General features: G+C 41.4%; 1 protein-coding gene across 1 annotated transcript; it reads left to right on the top strand.

The window, feature by feature from the left end:
- Window positions 1-6,841: 6,841 nt before the first annotated feature.
- rhbg (Rh family B glycoprotein) lies at window positions 6,842-23,552 on the top strand. Its single transcript, XM_076280874.1, has 10 exons — window positions 6,842-7,227; window positions 13,830-14,016; window positions 16,607-16,757; window positions 17,780-17,927; window positions 18,811-18,977; window positions 20,880-21,017; window positions 21,348-21,481; window positions 21,724-21,845; window positions 21,935-22,008; window positions 22,719-23,552. The coding sequence occupies exons 1-10, from the start codon at window positions 7,044-7,046 to the stop codon at window positions 22,791-22,793; spliced, it is 1,380 nt and encodes a 459-aa protein (XP_076136989.1). The 5' UTR covers window positions 6,842-7,043; the 3' UTR covers window positions 22,794-23,552.
- Window positions 23,553-23,862: the final 310 nt, after the last annotated feature.

The raw sequence follows: 23,862 nt of genomic DNA, 5'->3' as shown, positions 1-23,862 counted from the left end.
ATTTGAATACATCATATTGATATTTAAATTGTAACTTTTCTTAATATCATCACATTTGTGGTCTGTAAGTCTAATTGAGTGCCTGTCACTTTAAGAGGAACGTCTCACGGTTTTAGGCTAGTGGAAAATAGTTTCGCATAGTGCAAGGATATGTGGATTCAATTCATCATATTTGCTGTGTCATTAGATAAAATTAATGTTCACAAGTCAAAGTCAAAAAACATCTTTCTGGGATGAGATCCTAGAAGAGATAAGTGTCTCGCAATGTTCATTTCTATGAGTAAGGAAATGTTCCATAGTTTATGTTTTATATGTTTGCATTGTGTAGGCTACATTCACAAATACATTAGCCTACATTTAAACAGAATATAGGAACAGGAAAATGTCTCGGATCCATTGACCATTGTTTATTGCGACTGCAAGATTGGTAGCCCAATTAACAGTCAATGACATGGTAACTTTTTATTTATTCTGTGCTTTATGCGACTGTCCTGCGGCACACCCTTATTCAACATGACTCCTAACCTTGGTTGAACGATTACAGAAGCTAGGTTTAGCTGTGACAATATCATGGGTAATATCCTAACAGTTAATGCTATTTTCCACAGTAAAATCCGCATTTGAAAGCCTGGTCACCAGTTGCCAGTTTGTATAGTTACTTTGCCTATTAGACTCTGCATAATGAAAAAGCTTAGAATGTTTCTTCTTTGGTGGCATAGCTGATCTACAAAGCACCAAAAGGGGCAAAATGTGCTGAAGGGCAAAGGGAATATTAAAAATCTTTCACACTGGCCTTTTTGGGTTATGTATTGGTAGACATCCCTGATAACTTATAGCCTACCGATACTCGCTCGCTTTTCTGCCAGTGTCACCACAAAGTGAAGTAGGCTATGCTTTGACGCTGTTGTGCGTATCAGATAAACCCGTTTCAGCAAATCAAATGACAGTGTTTCTTTTACTGTCATCCTGGCCATCGGAATAGCACAAAGGAGTTTGCTAAAATATTGGTGGGGACATTTTTGTCATCTCAAAATATTGATTAGGACTAGTCCCTAGCGCAGGCCCGTCGCTAGAAGGCAAGCAAACCAAGCAATTGCTTGGGGCCCCGAGCTGGCCAGGGGCCCCAAGACAACGACAAACTGTGAGCGCCCCTTTGATAGTCAATGCAGTAAAGTGCAACGACACTGTTACCGGCAATACCGGGATCCCCCTCAAGGGGGCCCCTCTCAGTAGTCGCTGACAGCAGCCAGCCAGCCAGGTTTGTGGTCTCTGCTGCTGCCGCGAAAATATAAAACCTCGGCAGTCATAATGAAGCGGAATTATGCGTCCGGAAGCCGGAAGAGGATGACAAGAAAAAACAAGATAGTGGTAAGTGATAAATTACACTGGATAAAATAGCTCTACTTGTCTTGTACAAATGGTGTAATGTCGCAGCAGGAAGGCTAGCCTAGCAAAAAATGTTTATGTTAACTACCTGCCTGACGGCCCATGCTGCTTGTAACAAACTAGAACAGTTAGCGCAACTTTTTTTTCCGAGCGGACGGAATATGGTTACATACTGTAATATGTTTATTAACGGGATAAGGAAGACGCAGATCTGTTCCAGAATCACTGTTTATCGTATTTAATGACATAACATTGCTATAGCTTTGTAATAGGTTTTGATGAAAGTGGCATAGCTTCTCTGCTATAGTAACTATTCGACCGTGATCATCTATTTACCAAATGGGGGTTAGGAAAACCACACGATAAATTCCGTGCATCAAAGCAGACTTGGACATTCATGTCTAGTAGTATTCATGCACGCCAGCTGTTTACTGTCTTTAAAGCATCAGGTGCGTCTGTCTAATTCTCAAACAGCAGAATGCGTAAATGCTATGTTAAGCTACAAGTAGGCCTAGGTCAGGGGTGGGCAAACTGCGGCCCGCGGGCCGGATCCGGCCCGCCAAGCACTTTCATCCGGCCCGCCGAGCATTTCATTTAGTTATCAGGCTGCTCGCTATTTTTTTCCTGCGATAGAGACGTTGGTTAGCTTTACTGCAAACTGCTTTTCACTCTCCTTAGATAACGTTTACAATGTCGATGTCAAAACATCATGTTAAATAGTTTTACATGATGTTATCTCTAAGTTAACTCTTAGTTATCTCCTTTGCAGCAGATCTAACGTGAACATTATGCAATCCATTTAATTGGGAACGCGTCTGCACTTACGAGAGGGAGAGAGAGCCGCAGGTTCCAGCTGGCTTGTGATTGTTGATAATTGATAATCTCCTTCTTATAAGAAAGTTTTAAAAGGAAATCATGAAGGCAACAGTAGTTCCCACTACTGACCATTTAAAAACTGTGAGAGGGCCCAGCCGTAGGTACAGCCATAGTGGAGCAGGCATAAGACAAATAAACGTGAATTAAAGCGACTGTCTTAAAGCGACAGTGCACAATTTATACATTTGTTAAACAGCATAACATTAGCAGTATTTTTAAAACAAATTAGCAGTATTTTAAAACAAATACTTTTCATACTAAATTATAGGCTATAAAAAAAAAATTACGCGTGGGGGGGGGTTGTGCGGCCCGCCGGCCAATTTTCAAAACCCAATGTGGCCCTTGAGCCAAAAAGTTTGCCCACCCCTGGCCTAGGTCAATGTATAACATTAGCTGAACGAAAGCAGCTACATCCCTTCTAAATATCAAAATATGGAAATGCTAACATATCTTTTCTTTCTCCCTCTTCATAAGGATACCTCCACTGATGAAGATGGCCTGAAAGGTTAATCTTATGTGTGTGTGTGTGTGTGTGTACTTGTATTTATGTTGGATTTTTAAATTGCTATACAACCTGCACTCTTTATAGCTTGAACAATGCATCCTTTTTCTGCATAAGATGGCAGTGTTTTATTTTCTCACTTTGTGAGAACTGAAAAATGTTAACGTGAGTGTGTGTGTGTGTGTGTTTAAGTATGTTGGATTTAGTTATTGTGCTAGTACTGTTAGTATTGTTTTTTACATTTATATTGGATTTTATGGTATGGTGGTGTTTTTGCAAATGTTCAAATGTTCAAAACTTAATGCACATATGCAACTGCAGTATTGCACTGTCAAAATTTTGTATTTATAAAAAAACTGTGGGTGAACTTAAACTGTATGGCTATGCGGTGGTTCCTGTAGGCTTTGCGTACGGTGTGGTGGGGGGGGGGAGGGTCCTCCATGTCCATTTTGCTTGGGCCCCCCAAATTCCTTGAAACGGCCCTGCCCTAGCGTCCCACCCTAAACCTACGCCCATGGATTAACGTGACAAATGCCAATATTTTTCCGGGCCTGGGTGATGGTGGCTTAGGTCGTTGGGTGTCACCGACAGTGTTGGGCAAGTTACTTCAAAATCGTAATGTACTATGCATTACTTATTACTGTCATTTCAAAGTAATTTGTTACATTATAATATTACTGTCTCTGAATTGTAAGGCATTACACTACTATTGCATTACTTTTAAGTTACTTTCACCAAAATATCTAGAAATATGGATTTGCCATTCTAAATGCAGTTTATTACGCTCAATGCAGCTTGCTCTTCCAATGGAGGGAGATGTGGTATAGCATAATGACTGAGCTAGGCTTAAGGCAACAGTAGAATGCAATAGGCGCAGTGCTCATAATGCAATACAAGGAACAATCATAGTCAGAATTTTGTTAAAAACCGACAAAAGGTCAAAGTCTGGTAAATTGTGATAGAAATACTGTAACTTTAAGGCCTAGGCCTACTCATTAAAATCAATAGAGAGCCTACTATATTGTAAATCAAAGCTTAAAGGAACCATATGTAAGATTGTGGCCAAAACGGGTACTACAATGACTTTCAAATTACTGTAGAGCGGTGTATCCCCTTCCCCTCCCCTCTGACTGGCAGAGTTGGCTAGTAGATAGGTGGAGGGTGGCGCATTAGGCCAAAACACAACATGACAACATCAACATCAGTTGAGGGCTGCAACTTCACTTTTTAAATGACAATATCCTGGCCAGACTACTGTTGTCAGTGATATAAATATTTGAAATGAACATGATTTCTTAATGTCTAGTGACATATCAGGGCAATTTTATGATTAATTGAAATACAATTTTTACATACGGTTCCTTTAATAAAGACATGTCAAGATGGTGGCCCGCTGGCCATTTCGGTGCCCTAAGTGAGTGGCTTTGAGTGAGTGACATTTAAATGATAACTCAAACACCTAAAGTAAAATAAAAGGCCTATTATTTACAGACCATTACTGTGTATTTTTAAACATTAATTTCTGAAGAAATGCTGTTTTACTTATAAATGGTGCACTGTCACTTTAAGACCATTGATCTTTACGTTGTCATAATGCCCTTTTGCCAGCTCTTGTTTACAAGCCTTATTTGTTTGAGTTACATTGATAGCACAATATTAACAATAATATGCACAATGTTAAGTTGTTTTAAGCAACCTTCATTGCTTTGGAAATGGAAGTATGCAATGACATGTTGCTTCACATTTTGTTTTGCGAATACAAGTGAATTATGAGCCTGGTATCCACCTAGCTATCTGAATGGAATGCGTTTCAGTCGACTCAGCATATCATGTGCTTCGTTTAGCCTAAATGCTTGGAAAACGAAGGATTGAAGACCCACCAATTCTAGTACTACGTGGTGATTGAGAGAACCCAAAAGGTATCAAACTTGCATGTAACATCGTGTTAGTGCATTTTGACATTGTAAACGTTATTGATGAAGAGTGAAACGCAGTTTGCAGTAAAGCTACTATTCATTGGTTACATTTGGGTGCCCCCTCTGTCCTTTGGTGCCCAACGCAAAGTACGTGATGCGCGTGGTGGGAGCGGTGGCACTGCCAGGCTACACAATCTTTTTCTGCATTTCTATCCCTTTATTCTCTTCAATTTAAGTTCACAGCACAAAGCTGACATGCACAACAGCATAGTTTGTGTTTTATCAAGAATCAAAAAGATTAGCGTGGCACTACTTTAGATGTTTCATTAATTTACTTGTGCTATTTCACGAGCTGAGAGATCTTTCGGTTTCGCACACAAAGTGCACTAACTATTATGTTCTTCATAGCCTTGTCTCTGACAAGCTGAAAATAATGAGCGTAGGCTTATGTCCATCCCGCATAGAGTCCGCCTGCGAGTCTGCTGCAGCCACAGTCATATTAAACCATCAGGAGATAACGTTCTATTTTGCGCGGATTTTTTCTCTGTTGTTCTCACGTGGTGTTTGCGAATATGTATCAAAACAAAACAAGCGCTTAATTTTGGGTTAAACTGCATTGTAAAGCGCGTTACTGAGAGTAAATATTACCCACATTTTTTTTGTAATGCCCTACATTACCGCGTTACCGCAAACAGCAATATATTACAGTAATTACATTACTTTTGTAACGCATTACTCCCAACACTGGTCACCGAGATGCAGAGCTGAAGAGACTGGAAGGCTGGGAGGTGGGTGTAGGGCAGGCACGCAAACAAGAGCAGTGCCTGAGTCAGCCGGGGGTGGTGGACAGACCACTCCCATTGGAGCTGGAGCAGGGCAGTCAAACCTGTTGTAGAAGTGGTTCAACTGGTCCCCCTCCACAGAGCTACTGCTCTTCTTCAGGCCAGTTATAATTTTCATGCCGTCCCATGCCTCCTTCATGTTGTTTTCCTGCAACTTCTGTTCCACCTTCCTTCTGTAGTCCTCCTTAGCCTCCTTCAGCTTGACTTTGAGTTCCTCTTGCACGCGCCTCAGCTCTGCCATGTCCCCTTCTCTGTACGCCATCTTTTTCCTATTAAGAAGGGTCTTGACATTGCTGGTTATCCAAGGCTTGTTATTGGGAAAGCAGCGTGCAGTTCTGGTGGGAACAACAATGTCCATACAGAAGTTCAGGTAGTCGTGCACTGTGTGACCTCCTCTAAGTCCTCTCCATTCTGTAACACACTCCAGTCAGTGCGCTCAAAGCAGTCTCTCATAGCCTCATCCGCTTCAGGTGTCCACTTTCTGAAGTTGCGTGTGGCAACTGGTAGCCTCTGTACTTTGGGCTTGTACATTGGCTGGAGATGAATGAGGTTGTGGTCTGACTTTGGGTTTGCACTGTATGCATCCCTCACGTTTGCATACATGAGGTCTATTGTCCTTGTAGGGCAGTCAACAAACTGGTAGCAATTTGTGAGTGTGGAATCCAGTGTTATGTGATTGAAGTCGCCATGCAGAGATCACAAAAAAGGCATCACTGTGTTGGGTTTGAAGCCTTGCGATTGTGGAGTGGATGACGTCACATGCTGTATCCGTATATGTGAGAAATGCTACAGTGCATGTGCAACTATTTTCAATCATTTAAATATGACAGGGCAGCAGAGGATCACAGCTTACTGATTTGATAAGTAATTTGATAAGCATGTAATAAAGTTGCCGTAAATTGTTCGCAGATAGTGAGTGTGTGTGAGTGCATGCATGCCTTTGTGTGTGGGTGGGTGTGTATGTATGTGTGAATGGTTGTGTATGGGTGTATGTGTAAAAGACAAGATAAGAATGAGGACTGAGAGACAGGCAGAAAGAAAGAAACTTAAATGTTGGAAACTATTGGACAAAAGTAAACCTACAGGATGACAGTGGTATGCCTTTTCTCATTCAATGTCAAGATTCAATACATCAGTCATATTACAGTTCTGCAACTGTATTAACTTTGACTGATAATCATTTCGAATCCACCTTAAACCCAATAAGGTAAAAGAGGAGGAGCTGTGGTTAGCAAGTCCACAATTGGCTGATCTGGTATGGCTGTGGGCGTGAGTGATTGTGAAAGACTGAGGAGGGAAAAAATCCAACAACAATTAAAAACTTGTGTGTCAGCGGGACTCCTCACATACTCTCACACAAGCTGTGAAGAGTTTGTCTTCCTCTTCTACCCCAACAAACTGGGTCCTCCAGCCAAGTCCTGGGCTGAGAAAGAAAGATAAAGAGAGAGAGAGTTGGGGGAGACAGAAAGAGATAAAGAAACAGATTAAGAGTGTGAAAGAGAGAGAGAAAAGTCCGGCATCATGGCAGAAACCAGTATGAAGATCAAGCTGCCCGTGGCCTGCTTCATCATGCAGATCATCCTCATCATCATCTTCGGCGTATTGGTGGAATACGACGATGGAACTGACGCCAAGAAATTTCACCAGCTACAGAAGATCAATGGCACAAGCGACATTGAGAATGAATTCTACTTCCGCTACCCCAGTAAGTTACCTTTGGGGCAGCCCTGGCCTAAAAAGTAAAACATTGCTGTTTTTCATTTGATATACTTTTTTTTTTTTATCCCAATAGCCTAAAAGTATTAGATTGTTAAGTAAAATTACATTTTGTAAATTGTGTGTGTCCTTCAATCTATTTTCTTAGATTGATGCAATATAAAAGTATAACATAACAATAAAATTCAAATTATACATTGATCAAATGACTTTTATGATCAAGCACGATTAGCTGCTAGCGCACACATGAAAACTCGAGAGTAACTTCTGGAAGAAGACACCGAAGGCAGAACTTGAGTGGACTGTTGTGTTCGGCTGAACAGGAGGACACTTTGTCAGGTAAGGGAGAAATTAACCAAAATTACACGTCTCCGTTATCCTTGCCCTTTATTTCAGTACTTAAACTATAATTTTAAGGTTAACGTTATGTGTTTAAAAGGTGACTTCCTTGGCACCGTTTTACTGATAGCCAGGTTAGCTAATGGCAGTGACCGTTAATGTATATGCTTATAAGCGTTTGCAGGATAGCACGACCTAACATTTAAATATTTGTATAGCATCAAGGTCATATCATTTAAATGAACAGACACGCAGATTTAAAGTTTTTATAACGTCAATTTTGGCTTTAGCGGTATAGCGTTAACCTGGCGCCATTTGACAGCTAACAAATAATAGCTAGCAGCTAGATTCTATGAACATGCTAACGTTAACGTTCACTTAAGGTTCGGATACTGTTAGAAAGACCGCCAGAATGTTCTCGCAGGCGTTGAAGTTAGATGCAGCAGTGGAGTGAGAATGAGACTTTGTGCCTCATGTGCGTAATTTATAAAACGTGAGTTTTGATGTTGACACCTAAATGTGTATCAGTATTAAGTTGTAATGCTGTTAATAATATTATGGCCAAGATTGCTATCTGAACGAGATGTTATAAATCGCCCGTCCTGTATTATCGCCCTGTGTGTCACTTAATATTAATTTCTATACACACTAACACGGCGGATTCGTAAAGAAACGCAAGCACCCACACCATAAGTGTATCTTCACTAGCAATGCACCAAAAATATAATTTTACCACGACTAGAAGAGCTGTAAAAAGTGTTGTAAGCTTGCGTGTACAAAACCGCTTGGATCAGGTTAGGTTACGTTCATCTTGACTTAATATATTGTATTAAATGCTTCTAAACGGTTTAAATGTACATTGGTTTACATCTATCCTATTTTAACATGTGGATGTAATGTTAATTTGCAATAAGATTCTGAATTATTGTATGTTTAAGATGTGGTGCATAGTTAAGTTCATGGAAGATTCCAGAGCGCCTTGTGTTCACCGCGACGTAAATACATGCGGCCACTAGGTGGCATTATTGCACCATTTGTCTACCTGGGAAATCCTATTACTAACGGTCGTAGACTGATTGAACGGACAAAATAGTTTCACCCTCTCAATGTTGTAAAAAAAAGTTTTCATGACCAAAGTTTGCAGTATATTGCATTTCTCCTCCGACAATTAAATTAATCACCTCAATATGCGAGTGACGTGTTCACAGAGTTTAGGCTAACTTTTTCCTACTGGCTCCGCTCAGGAAGTTCAATGCCAATATGAACGCGGATTTTGTTGTATGTTAAATGTTGAATTTGTGAAAGAGGAAATGCATTTAGACTTTGAAACTGAAAAACTGAAACTGTTTTTATGTTTGAATTTTAGGGAAGCTGCTGCTTGGTTTGCCTATTTCCTGGTGCCTAGTAGTTTGGGTTGGTCGAGTTCCTGGTGCCTGGTAGTTTTGGTTGTGTCCAGTCTTCGCTAACACTGGTAAGTTCTTTTTGCCATTGTGTCTCTTCCTTGTATAAGACAAGTCAAGCGTAATGTTACTTCTGTGATGAAAAGATGACAACAACAAGTGAGTTGTTCAGAACCTTCCTTTTTAGTAAACTCTTTGTACACCAACAATGTTCTCAATGCTCAAGTTCATGTGTAGAGACACTGATGATACTTTGATCAAAGTTTCATGTTGTGTCGAGCCTTCTTAGTGTTTCTCTCTCTCTCTCTCTCTCCCTCCCTTCAGGGATGTCATATAAACACAGGCACACATAACAGGGTCTACACATGCAGCTTATGTAAAGCAAAACAAGCAGTGGTGTACTTATTTATGCTCACTCAACAGGGGCTGCACACTCACTCAGTTCAGGAAATACAGAATAAGCAGGGGTGTCTCTCACACACTCAACTGAGTCTGGTCAGCATTCCTTACTATGTTTTGTGTTGCCAGGATATGCCAGGTGATGGACTGGAGCTGGATGGAATGGCCGTCTTCATCAGGGACACGGACACCAGGGTTCTCATTGAGGGCACAGAGGTCCTCAATAACTTGCCCTCAACAGCAACTGCTTTGTCAATGTTATTTGGACTGACATATGTGCTAAACCTTCAGTATTCAAAAGAATTGAAATTCACTTTTGAATTTTTCCAGAAAGTCTTAATGGAACTTGACCCCAGAAAGATGACCCCCACAGGATAATCTTTTTTTGTATTTATATATATATATTTGTTAATCCACAATCAGTATTACCGTGAGGGAAGCAGACCACTTGTTTTTAGATCTTTGACATTCTTATTTTCAGAACACACACACAGGATGGGAGAAGTTCAGTCTCCACTATATCTTTTGTAATAGAGATTTAGTAGTTTGTTCACTGGATGTGGTGCTATTGCAATTGATGCTGTGGCTTTAATCTTTTGTATATATGTATATGTATGTCTTAACAGAATTTACTGTTGTATGTATTTGTATGTTATGTGTTTGTATCGTATTGCATTTTAAGACAGAATTTACTGTTGAATGAATTTGTATTTATAAAACAATGTATTTGTTGTTCTGCCAAAAAAGTTAATGTCTGTAATCTTAACAGTGCTTTTCATACATTTTATAAATATTTAAAAGAACGTTTGGTCTCACTGACTTTTTAGGGGGAAAAAAATATTGAGATAATTTTAAATGGTTACAGTAGATTATGCCAATTACAGAGCCTTTTATATTACTTGCAATAAATACATATTTCATATTGAAGAAAACTTAATTAAGATCAAGTCAGTTAAAAAGCTTTCTTTCCATTCAAGCCAATTTAAATTTTTAGTTTACACCAAATTCTGAAAAGAGTTTGCATGAAATGCATGCATTTATTTTAATTTAACCAATTTAAAATATTGATTTACACCAAATAAAGAAAATGCAGAAAATTAGTTTGAACTGAATGGTTTCTGAACCTTAGATCAATGTAAAATCTTTATTGTGAATGGTTACTCTCATTTAATTAAGTTAATCCAATGTTTCATTTTTTACAGTCTGTACTGATTAGCGCTTCGGACTAGTAACCGGAGGGTTGCCGGTTCGAAACCCCGACCAGTAGGCACGGCTGAAGTGCCCTTGAGCAAGGCACCTAACCCCTCACTGCTCCCCTAGCGCCGCTGTTGATGCAGGCAGCTCACTGCACCGGGATTAGTGTGCTTCACCTCACTGTGTGCTCACTGTGTGCTGAGTGTGTTTCACTAATTCACGGATTGGGATAAATGCAGAGACCAAATTTCCCTCACGGGATCAAAAGAGTATATATACTTATACTTACTTACATATAAAAAGGGGGGTACAGATAAAGATTTGGGCATTGGCAAGATTCACCTGGATGCTTCTCCTGGTGTTTGCTGGGTGTTGGCTGCGGTGGCTGAGCTTTGGTAGTTAAGAACTCACTGGTGGGCTGCGCTTTAATGCTGTACACTTCTTGCATGGTATTAAGTGGTCTTTGCATTCAGGAAATGCAAAAGGAAACATTACTGACAGCTCTTCACAGCAGGGGATGTTTTTGCAATGTCCCTGTTCACAGTTTTATGGTGGATAACTGTGAGACATAACTTTACTGAATGACAATAAGAATAGCATTGCATGGTATTAGCAGGTGTAACACTATTATTATGCAGGTGTAACACTAACAATGTCGTGATTGCATACACATTTTGCATAAACTTATTGAGATAGACAGTTAAGAAGTCAGAGAGAGATGCTTTTCATGAAAGTTGTTTAAAATTCACAAATTGTCCTGTTTTTTTTTCAAGGGAACAGTACTGTATTTGTTCATTAAGTAAGAAGTGCTGTTGGTTTAAACCCAGTCATATTAGAATATCAACAGACCGTGGGCCTTTGCTGACTGTTCTTTTCTGCAGTGCTGCCATATTATGTGGTCAAACTTTGTCCACACAGTAATTTTTCTTAATGAGACAGAAATGTTTTTGTCTTTGCTTAGTCTTGCATGTGTGTTTGCAAGTCCCCATTGCTGCCAAGTAAATATGCAGCGTCAGGTGCTTGTATGGCTCATTTAAGGATATCGAGCAGTTTTCCTCCTTCTAACTTTTCTTTTGAATGGGGTAGCATGCTCACTTTTATGGTTTATTTATGAAACCCCCCACATGGATAAACATTTGGCTTCACGGCAGCTGGCCCTGTTAAAGAATCGAAGAATTTATTTGGAATATTGAGATAGAGGCTATTGAAGTGTCCCTCTGTGGTCTCTGGTGTTGGGATGCTTGCCTTCATTTCAGCATTCTTTACACAGGACCACAAACTTGCAGTGGTCAGTTCATTCTCACCACAAACACTAGTATCTTCAGTAGCCCTGGCTGTCTATCACCTTACTGTGAGTTCCACTTTAAACCTGTTCCACTCTAACCATGTGTGCATGGGAGGGGCTAGAGTGAGGCAGCCAGAGCACTGAGGATGAGCTGCTGGGAGTTCACCTGTGTGTGAATCTTCACCTGTCAGTACATGCCTATACACACACACACAAACACACACTCAGTCACAGACACACACATACACACGCACACACATGCACATACACATACACACACACACCACATACACAGACGCACACACTTACATGCACACACACACACACACACACACAGACGTACACACTCACATACACAGACGTACACACACGTACACACACACACACGCTTACCCAGAGGGGGGGTCTATGGGTCCAAGCAGCTGGGCTAAGAGAGCCTTGAGGGGAAGCTGTCTCACTCAGTCTCACACTGAGAAATGTGAGAATAGGGGTTAGGAATGTGCACAACAGAAAGAGAGATGAAGAGACAGATAGAGGGAGAGAAAATGTCATGGTGGTGGTTTTTTTTTTTTTTTACTGAAGTACAGCAAACAAAACCTGTGGGAATCTTTGTAGTGACTTTTTAACACACACAAGGAAAACAGAAAGCAAGTTAGGGCCATAAAAAGATATTACTGCTCAGGTAACACAAAATCTATTAATCTTTAACATTGCCTATTTTCATTTGATGAGCAGCAGTAGATTTAATGAGGCCAGAAGACAGATCAATGATTGACAGGTGAAATCACTCGCCTTGGCAATTTGACTAAAAGTTAACAGAAGCACAATTGTTTTCCCTGATCATAACAATGTCCGGATGTATGGAAAGGAAAGATGTTATGCAATGCTATAGAGATGATATTCTTGTTGGTCTTTGACCTGTGGCTTGCTAAAGCACTGATTGCCAAATATCGTCTGTCCTAGGTTGAAATATGGTATCAGATAATACTGTATATATGTGTGAGTGTAATATGCTGCTTGATAAGGCACCAAAAACATATTTATGATACAAAACCTTATAAACTTTTCCAAAAAAAGTTGAGGATGGGGTAGTTGCAATGATTCCAGATAGTTTGATTTATATTTATGAAGCCATGAATCAAGTTGCCATGACACTGACAGCCGGTGTGGGTGTGTGTGGGGGTGTGTTTGGGTGTAGATGTGTGTGTGTGTGTATTTCTGAGTGTATGTGTGTGTTTTTGTTTTTGTGTGAGTTTATGGTGCTTGATGCCACAAGTTATCTGGGCCAGCTCACCCTTAGGGACTTTGGCAGCTTCAATTGCCCCTTGTGCCGAATGCTAGTCGCATGGCAACCACACAGAAAGAGATTGTCCCAGGCTGCCTAAGAACGGTGCTGTTCACAGATGTCTAACAAGAAAAGCAAGGTGCAAATTAGCAACCTTATTTGACCTCACAAACCATGTCTGATTTCTTCAGACCCACATCCACTTTATATATATATATATACAGAATGTATACAGAACAGAATGTGTTTTGCTTATTGTAATAATAATGCATCCAGCTGATAAGTTGCAGCACTTTCCCAATCTTTTAAATGTTTGCAGAGAAATAAACCCTGGTCCATGTCTAAGCAAACATGCATGTTTGTGCAAAGCTCTCGAATGAGCTGTTGTCACAAGTGCTTAAGTGGTTTGCACATATTCCATTAAGTACACACATTGCCACATACATATTAAAATGTGTTTGCATTGGACATACAAGATGCATCACTTTCTGACTACCAAAGCAGCTTCGAGTTCAATGAATCCATGCATGCTGTTATTTTCATGAAAATAGCCCGCATGTTCAAAACATGGTGACCATTTCGATGCCCACGATGTTTTTAATTATTTTCATGTATCTCTGGCACAGCAAAAAGATTGGTATGTCTGATTTGCCCTCCCTGCGTGTGTGTGTGTGTGTGTTATCAAACAGGCTTCCAGGACGTGCACGTGATGATCTTCGTGGGCTTCGGCTTCCTCATGACCTTCCTGAAGCGCTACGGCTTCAGCAGCGTGGGCTTTAACTTCCTGATCGCCGCGCTGGCCCTCCAGTGGGCCACCCTCATGCAGGGCTTCTTCCACGGCATGCACCACGGCAAGATCCACATCGGAGTGGAGAGGTGCGCACACACACACACACGCATACACACACATACACACAAACACACTTACTTACATACATACACACCAACACACACATACACATGGTAACATAAACAGACACACACCAATGAACTCTATTACTCTCTCTCTCATTCTCTCTTTCTCTCTTTCTCTCTCTCTCTCACACACATACACACACACACACACACCATTTATTTAATACACTTTGCATGTACCTTCACTACAGTATGAAAACGTACTGTAGCCCAGAGCCATGTAAAGGTAGAGTTGCGACAACTCCATTGACGCTAATGTTCCATTTTTTTCCAACAATGGCAGCTAATGGAAGCCTCATAGTTCCCGGAAGTTAACAATTAATAATAGCAGCAGTGCAGTTACAGCAGTATAGACTGTTTGTAGCCAACATTTCAGACTCAGATTTACATTCCTTTGCCTAATCCGAATAATAATAATAATAACAGTAATAGTAGTAAAGTAATAGTAGGCTATTAATAGCTTAATTATAATAATAAACGATTTATGTATCGACTATGACTTTTCTGCTGCTCAGTCTTTATCAGTTCCTCATCAAATAAATTAAAAGAGGCTAAAATAATATAAGAATATAAGATAACCCTTGCCTATCCCATTTCAATTAGGCAGCACTACACCACCACGAACAAGCTGTCATTAAGTTTTTGCGTTTAGTAGGCCTACAACTTTTATGACGTGACGTTTCTTGGGCATTTAGCTTCACCATCACGTCAAGTTGTAACGTATGCGCAATGCTCATCTAGGCTGTGGATTTAAGTTAGTTAAAGGCAGCAAAAGTGGGATATAGTGCAACTGCTTCCTCCAAAACAATTCCTCCATAACTGTGTATTTAATCGTTTCATATGTGGATAACTTTCAGTGGACTAAACAAAAGGTAAAGATTTTGTTATCACAAGGCTAGCTGGTTCGTTATATGGCGAAGCATATAGCCAACTTTGTTTGCAGCAGTGAAGCTGAGTTTGTTGTTAACATTGTTGGTAACTGTCAGGGAATTTAACCCCAACATATAGATACAAGAATCACAACACGTAGTATGGCTTTGCCCACAAACTGGTACCAAGAGGAGAGCCTGCTAATGTAAGGAAGAATTCCTCACACCATCAGTCTCTGACTCTGCAGCCCAAAAGCTGTCTTTCATTAGCCTAGAAATCTAGACGCACCGTAGCGTTTGCTGCCAGGGCTAGTCTAGCAACTCTTCGTTGGCTTGTGAGCTCGAAAAATTAAACTTCTATCAGGCCAATCAAATCGTGTATAGAGTCGTTAGGCAGGCTTAACATAATGATTGATGGCAGAGTTGCATCGGTTTGGCTTGAATTCCCTGCTACTTGAAAACAAATAAGATAATGTTGCTGTTGGCAAACAGTGTGACGTGAGTTAAGCTTTTATTAAGTTGGCAAAAGTTTGAACTAGCCAACTAGCTCCGCTGTTGGGAAACGCATGGGACTCATAGCGCTGTCCTATTGCGTGCATAATAAGGAAGGCCTATAGTTAGAAATTGTGGTAGTTTGGTTTTTATGTAGCCTTGGCAAATAGCCATCTAGTAGGCTAGTCCTGAATAATATGCACATGAAATGACACTTGTTAAACTCACCTCAACATGTTTTGCAATCATTTAACCCGCCATGGTTGGGCTAGTCTTGGAGTCTAAAGTCACTGTTACAAACAGTGCAGCATGCAAGACTATCGTTATTTTGAACTCTTATGAGACAAGGGTACACTTTCGTGTAGTCTGATGTGAAATGGGTCTTAAATGTTCCTTTTTGGGGGACACTCTGCCTCTGCCATGACGCTCCTGTTCCTTCTGAACTGAACTGAAACAGGCCAATCAGGATGCTCTCTGTCTTGAACAGACACACATGCACTACCTCTCTCTCTCCATTCCCGTCGTGTGCGCGCGATTTGAAGTTTCGGTCTTGTGTGCGCGCTCTTGCTCGCTCGCTCTAGATTCTAGATGTAAACACTGTTTACAGCTCTTGAGTCACATACTAGGTCATTTTTTTTATAACGATAATTTAGATAGGCCTAGGCTACACTTATGGGGTGGGTGCTATTGTGTTTTCTAAAGAATCTCCCGTCTTGGTTTTGTACAGAAATTAATATTAAGTGACACATACGTAAAAGGGAGAAAAAAAGGTCACCTTCCGATATTTAGCAGGCTACGGTCTGGAATTTAATTTAATATTGTTGTAATGGTAGGATAACTACACAGTTTACACAATAATTACACTGTGTTATAAATATTGTATATCAATGCATTTATTGTCTGTCAATTACCCAAAATTGTGGCTCTGTCTCTCATTGAACAGTAGTTTATTTAATGCATTCTAATCCATTGTCAATCACTTCCGGGAACTTTTTGAAGATTACATGAACCACGTGACCTTAACGAATTTTGAACACCCATTGTCGCAACTCTACCTTTATATGGCTCTGCTGTAGCCCATACTCCCTATGACATACAACTTTTTCACCACAGCTGCTATTACTTGGTGCCTTTTGGTTGCTTTATATTTGCCTGCTTTACCTGCTCATGTTGCTACACCTCATTGGCAGCATGATCAACGCTGACTTCTGCACGGGGTCGGTGCTCATCTCTTTTGGAGCGGTGCTCGGCAAAACCAGCCCTGTCCAGCTGCTGGTGATGGCCATCATTGAAGTCACTCTGTTCGCTATAAACGAGTTCATTCTGCTTGGCCCTCTTGGAGTGAGTGTTCATATCCTCACACCCATCCACACTCACACCCACACATCCACACTCACACATCCACACTCACACCCACACATACACATCCACACTCACACCCACACATCCACACTCACACCCACACATACACATCCACACTCACACCCACACATACACATACACATCCACACTCACACCCACACATCCACACTCACACCCACACATACACATCCACACTCACACCCACACATACACATCCACACTCACACCCACACATCCACACTCACACATCCACACTCACACCCACACATACAGATCCACACTCACATCCACACTTACACCCACACATCCACACTCACACCCACACATCTCCACCCACACATCCACACTCACACATACACCCACACTCACACATCCATCCACACTCACACATCCACCCACACATCCACACTCACACATCCACACTCACACATCCACCCACACATCCACACTCACATCCACACTCACACCCACACATCTCCACCCACACATCCACACTCACACATCCACACTCACACATCCACCCACACATCCACACTCACACATCCACGCTCACACATCCACCCACACATCCACACTCACACCCACACATCCACACTCACACGGACAAATGAGATGCCGCACAGGTTTTTAATGGACAGCCTGCGGTGTACGGACACATAGTCCTACTTCAGACAGAGAAAGAAGGACGAAGCCTGTTTCTCACATGGATCATGTGGCCTCCTGCAAATTATTCACACACTTTATATTATACTGTATGTGCAATGCACCAAACACTTGAACCAGAACAGGAACAGCACCAGAAACAGTATGTATGTGCTAGGAACATGAAACAATTTAGGAAAGACTGCTCAGAATATGTATTAGTGTTCATGTATTTGTCCTTACGTGTATTTAACAATTACCAGAAATCATTGCAAACATTTTAAAAGGATGTATTTGTGTCATACTGTCTTATACATCTTGTAAAAGATGAATGAATGAATGACCGAGTCTCCTTGCAGGCCAAAGATGCCGGTGGATCCATGACCATCCACACATTCGGTGCTTACTTTGGGCTGGTCGTGGCTCGCGTGCTTTACCGCCCGAACCTGGACAAGAGCAAGCACAAAAACGGCTCTGTCTACCATTCAGACCTTTTCGCTATGATTGGTAAGCAACCTCATTTTTCATGTCTTATGAAACTCAGTGGATTGATGGAGATTGCATCAACTGTAAGCCCTGGGGGTGCCTACAAATCATGCCAATAACTGGAGAATTTACTTGGGGGGGAAAAAATGGTTTGGTTTCACCAAATGTAAGCTGTCATACCAGTTTAAGCATGACTGTTATATTGAAGGAACCCTGCAGAAAGAAAGTAAATTAGTACTAATGCTAAACTTTGTTAGAATGTACCAGACCACAGAAACAAACCCCAAATCTCCCAACAACCTTAATGTTGTGGTTTAAGCAAGGAGAAATATAAATCATGATATGTTCTAGAGCTGAGCATACCGATGGAATTATGTAATGAACTCTCATTTCTGACTTTCTCAGAAACCTAACTGTCATATTAAGTCATCAGTCATTTTGATAAATGAGGCTTCCAGTTATTGACGCCTGAATGTGACAACATGTGCTGAGAGAATTAGTCATTCTCTAATCATCCTTATGTGCCTCTGCCAGTGATGGGTCATATACCTGCTCTGAGCTTTAATAAGTTGGACTTTTGGAACGCATTATTGGGGAAACATGAGATCAACAAAATAAATCACATCAACACACTTTATGTGAGAGAGACTCACTTTTCTGTGTTACATTGAAACAAGTAAAGAACTAAACTGACTTGCCAAATGCTTTTCATTTCTGTGTTGTGGGAATCATGTCCAGCTGTTAGAGAGGCGTGTTTCCCAACTGAACGTCTCCTTTGCAATGTGGCTTGAATGTTATTCCTCATTTCGTCAGTTGCTTTGGATACAAGCGCTTGCTAAATGAATAAATGTAAATACTGTATGTAAATGTAGCTTACATCTCATCTGTGTGTGTGTGTGCGCAGGCACCATCTACCTGTGGATGTTCTGGCCCAGCTTCAACTCGGCCATCACTGCCCACGGAGATGACCAGCACAGGACGGCCATGAACACCTACTACTCCCTGGCATCCTGCACACTGGCCACCTACGGCATGTCCGCCCTGGTCTGCCACGAGGGCAAGCTGGACATGGTGAGAGGAGGGTGGAGGTCACTGTTGCACTATAATAGATGTTTACCACAGGGGCGTAGCACAAGATCCTGGGCCCTATGCGTAGGCAGTCCTGATGGGCCCATGTCCCCCCCCCCCCCCCCACCATGCATATATTCCAGACTTTTCAAGGGCCCTCTCCCCCCTTGGGGCCCTGGTAATCAGTCCCACGTTTACCCCCAGTTCGATGCCCCTGGTTTACCACACGTAACCTTGTCAAGTCATCTTGTTGATTTGATTGAATACAATTACCTAAAACATGTGGCACATTGCTACTTGATAAACTGTGCTACACACATTAGCATAACTCAGACAAAGCAACGCGATGACTTGACTGGTTTATCTTGAGGGTGATCTTTTGTTTTTACAGTGTATGTGCTGTGTGTGGGTTGTTCACAAGACTTGATTTCAAGTCAAGCCAAGTTTATCAAGTGTGCAATGAGCGCATCCATTCATTTTAGTTTAGATAGTGATCCAACTGCATGTGACTGTCAGCAGTTAGGAAGTTGGGGAATGTTTGCATTCACACGTCCATTCAGATGACTACAACTTTTTGAGTTGTTGGGCAGGTTCCTGCATTAAGTGTAGAAGTCATGGGTTTAACAAACCCAACACTGCACAGCAGATAGAACAGATAAGAGTCAACAGAGAACACAGTATACCAGAAACACACTATTGCATAACAGATTTGTTAAAAGGCAGCTAGTATATCCTTTAGATAACAGGGTGTAGTAAAAAAAGAGATCACAGACAGGCCTATCATGGCTCATGTACTGCATAATCTTTGCATTGGTTGAGCGCATATACCATTGTGCACAGGTAATACAGCCATGACGCATGGAGACTTAGCAATCAAAATCATTTTCATTGAGATATGTATGTAGATGGAAAGTTGAGTAAAATGTTACAGTGATTATCAGTTTTCATTTGAAGTTAAAGTTGACTGGTATTTAACACACACTTTTATCCAAAGTGACACAATGGTAACAATTGTAAGCTCAGGAATCAAACCTTGGAGACCGATAGTCAGGTGGTGACGTTGTTCCACCACACCTGTCTAGACTTCCACCTTAGGTGAGGAGAGAGATGTGAGCGTAGTAGTGACCCACTGATGTGTATGGCTGAAGCTCTTTTCCTTTTCTTTGCATCTTCCATCAAGGGTTTTCACTGCTTATTCGCAAGCTCTGCCATTATACACACGTTTGCAACAATCGCTAGCGTTTCGTTAGCCTGCCTCTGTGCTGGGGATGCAGGATGTAAACTGATCCTGCTTCTCGTGAGACTTTGTGAGACTGAAGTTCGACGGGTAGGATACACCGAACTTGCAAGTGGGATATTCTTCCTACAGGCAGTAGGGGCGGGCGAGAGAGCCTTCATTTGCCCCGTAATGAGTCATTTAACCATATACCGACTTACGAAGATGATTAATTAACACGAAAACGTTGCCTGGTGTCCCTTTAAACTGATACCCACATGACCAGAAAAAGGTTGGATTTCATGTCTCTGGTGCCTGACATTCAGGAATTGCAAACACTTCATATTACTGTGTAGATAGAGACCCAGCAGCATGTGAGCATCATGCAGCGAAGAAGTTGGGGGAGTTGGACCACATACCAACGAACAATGCAATCAATCTTCCAATCTGCACGAGGAGAGAGCCTTGTAGTAGAGTAAAAGTAGCTAATGCAACGTGATTGAATGATAAGTTAGAAAGAAAAAAACATTCTTTACAGTTTCCAGATGCCATGTGTTCACATTTTAGTCACCTGATGAGATGTCTTAGCATACACTTCAGATTGCATCACAGCACATGCATCACATGGGGCAACTTTATGTGATAGGGGATGCATGAACTTGTGCGCGGTTGTCTCGTCATGCTCTCAGGTGCACATTCAGAATGCTGCTCTTGCTGGAGGTGTTGCTGTGGGAACAGCTGGAGAGATGATGCTGACTCCTTTCGGCTCCATGATCGTGGGATTCCTGGCTGGAACCATTTCTGTCCTGGGTTACAGGTTCCTTTCGGTATGGGCACACAAATCTTATTATGTGAAATAAATATATACGGCATCAGCATTCTTCTTCCTTAGTGTTTGGTTCCAAGTGAAACAGTGTAAAAGTATTCTTATTTATAGATTATGATGCAGTTCTGTATATCATTTTTTTTCACTAGCAACACATATAACACACATACACATGCACGCACACATGCACCATGCACGCGCGCGCACACAAACACACACACACACACACAAACAAATGCACACAGAGATGGTAGTGAAGAGGTAAAGCGCGATTGCCACTGCTAGAACTTCAGTTTGATTAGACCCCCAACTGTATTTTGCCCCACACCAGCCCATTATGGAGGAGAAGCTGAGGATCCAGGACACGTGTGGCGTCCACAACCTGCACGGCATGCCGGGGGTGCTGGGGGCCATCGTTGGGGCCGTCACTGCCTCTGTGGCCTCCAAAGATGTCTATGGGGATGGGTAAGACCGCCAATCAATCAATCAATTAATCAACCAAAGAATGAATTGGAATTTAAACACCAACACAACCCCATACCACCTAATGTCACCAATGGCAGTTTCATCAACAAGATGAGACAGGAAATACAAAAAAAGAGATATCAAATGTTGTAATTTTCTACTTTAAGCCAGGAGTAACAAAAACATCTTGTCCTGTCCAAACTCATTGCATACCCTGATGATGTGATGGATCTACTCCTCAGGTTGGCAGATGTGTTTCCATTGGTCGCTAGCGGCGAACTTGATGCCTCCACACAGGGAGTACGTCAGGCTATCTCTCTGGCTGTGACTCTGGGCATGGCGCTTCTTGGAGGCTTGATCACAGGTAAACCAATCTCTTTCTTTCTTCTCCTCATCCTAGGAACTATGTAAGTTTGAAATACACTGAATGTATTGGTGCCTTCTTTGTTGCAGGGTTCATTCTGAAGCTGCCCATCTATGGAGCTCCCCCTGACACTGCCTGTTATGAGGATGCACTCTACTGGGAGGTAAGGACACTACAATGGGGAAACATAGGCCTTTGAGATGCTGTGTTTTACTCAGAGGGATCAAGATTTGGAGAGTTAGTTTCAGCCAGTTAGCATCCACCATTTTTAAAACGGTGCACCTCAAGTTCTTACTTCCACCCACATTTTTACAATCACTGGTTGACACCAACACTTGTTGCCTATGTGGATTGGTGGGTGAGCTGTCAATGTGGGTTAGCCGATCCACATAGACGACATTATTTGTGACCATTGGTAAAGTGGCACCTAATTACGTTTTAGAAGCCATTTTTGAAGATCAGAAGTCCACTGAGTATACTTTTGGCTGAATTAGCTAGACTAACATTGGTTATTGAAATCAATGGGGCCAGAATATCCTCCCTCTCCTTCTCTCAGTTCTATATAATACATCTGGTTTGATCTAATATTCACTCAGTTTGTGGAGTGGAAAATGTTGAATTTGCACAATCTCGCCACAAGGTGGCATACTTGTCATGAACTAATCTTGGAACTTCAGTCATTGACATAGATGAACTGGTTTTAGATTTTTTTTATATTTCTATGAGTTGTCTTATGTGTCATGGAAAAAGTATACGTATTGACATGGTACATCCTACCATTAAAATACACTTAAAAAATATAGTATAAAAGTCAGAAAAGTAAAAATACGTGCATCGATCCATGTTGATCTTGTGTTGATGTCTGTGTGTCAGGTCCCTGGGGAGGAGGAGGGCCAAGGAGAACTGACCACAATCAGGACTGAGGAGGGGGAGAAGCTCAACGGTTAAACTCAGCTAACTGAGCTGAGAGGACAGCCCTGGCAAATAAACACAGAGACAGAGAAACAGATAGACAGAGATACACACACACACACGCACGCACACACACACACACACACACACACACACACACACACACACACACACACACACACACACTACAATACTCCCAGAGAGAATGAGAGATAGAGGGGAGAGAGAGAGAGAGAGAGTGAAAAACAAGGTGCATTTTGATGTGCCAAAGACGAGCGGTTTGGGTGGCTGCAAAGGGTTCGTTTCACTGGCATGATCACCGCAAGCCACAAGGGGGCGCAATAGGGGAGAGGCAGACAGACACAACATTCTGTGATGCTCATGCATGACTGGACCCACTGCCTTTTTGAATCACTCACTCACTGCCTTAGTATTTGAAAAAGAACCTGTAGTTCCTATGTGTATATGTTCCCAGTTTTTAGGAAATTAAGAATCTTTTTGAATTATTAACATGGATTTATTACATATCTTTTTTATAACATCTCAGGTGGGCATGAATTATATGTGTGGCCTGTTTGCCAGTTTATCTGTTACAACACCACTGGTGTGTTCAAAGGTGACAACCTAACAGCCAGTATTAGGTACTTCTAATGTCCACTAGATGTCGCTTCTGGATACTTTTTTGTAAGGGGAGCTGTTCAACGATGTTCTAAGCAGTTCAAGCTTCAGGGATCAGCCAAATGTAATTTAACACAAACATCCACCATTGTGAAAACAATAAACGACCAGAGTGAATTTTTGTATGTTTTTCAAATGGTATTTCAAAGAGTGACATATTACTTTCTTTCTCCCCAAAGTCAATGTGTAGCCTATGCCTTATGTGTTCTTGAAGGCTGGTGGACCATAAAATGAGGTCACATGAAGAAACTGTGAAGTGGTATTTGTATTTTCTTAGGACTGTATTGTATATTTTTAATAGGTCATTAGGGCTATGTATTAAAGTGTTTTATAAAGATGTGCAGATATGCCCATTGGCATGGTTATATTAAGCCTATCATGTACAGCTGGGAAAATAAGTATTGAACACGTCAAAATTTTTTTCAGT

Source organism: Alosa pseudoharengus, unplaced genomic scaffold, assembly GCF_046254945.1.
Source record: "Alosa pseudoharengus isolate Yale_2024_CS ecotype anadromous, Long Island Sound unplaced genomic scaffold, YU_APseudo_1.1 YU_APseudo_1.1_scf_12, whole genome shotgun sequence".
NCBI lineage: Eukaryota > Metazoa > Chordata > Actinopteri > Clupeiformes > Clupeidae > Alosa > Alosa pseudoharengus.
Note: the sequence above shows the minus strand (reverse complement) of the source record. Positions and strands in the feature narration are given on the sequence as shown.

Bases quoted from the DNA above. Each gene is read 5' to 3' on its own strand.
- rhbg (XM_076280874.1), top strand. From the start codon at position 7,044: ATGGCAGAAACCAGTATGAAGATCAAGCTGCCCGTGGCCTGCTTCATC. The intron at 18,978-20,879 runs GTGAGAGGAGGG...TCATGCTCTCAG, and splicing joins ACGAGGGCAAGCTGGACATG to GTGCACATTCAGAATGCTGC. The intron at 21,018-21,347 runs GTATGGGCACAC...GCCCCACACCAG, and splicing joins TGGGTTACAGGTTCCTTTCG to CCCATTATGGAGGAGAAGCT.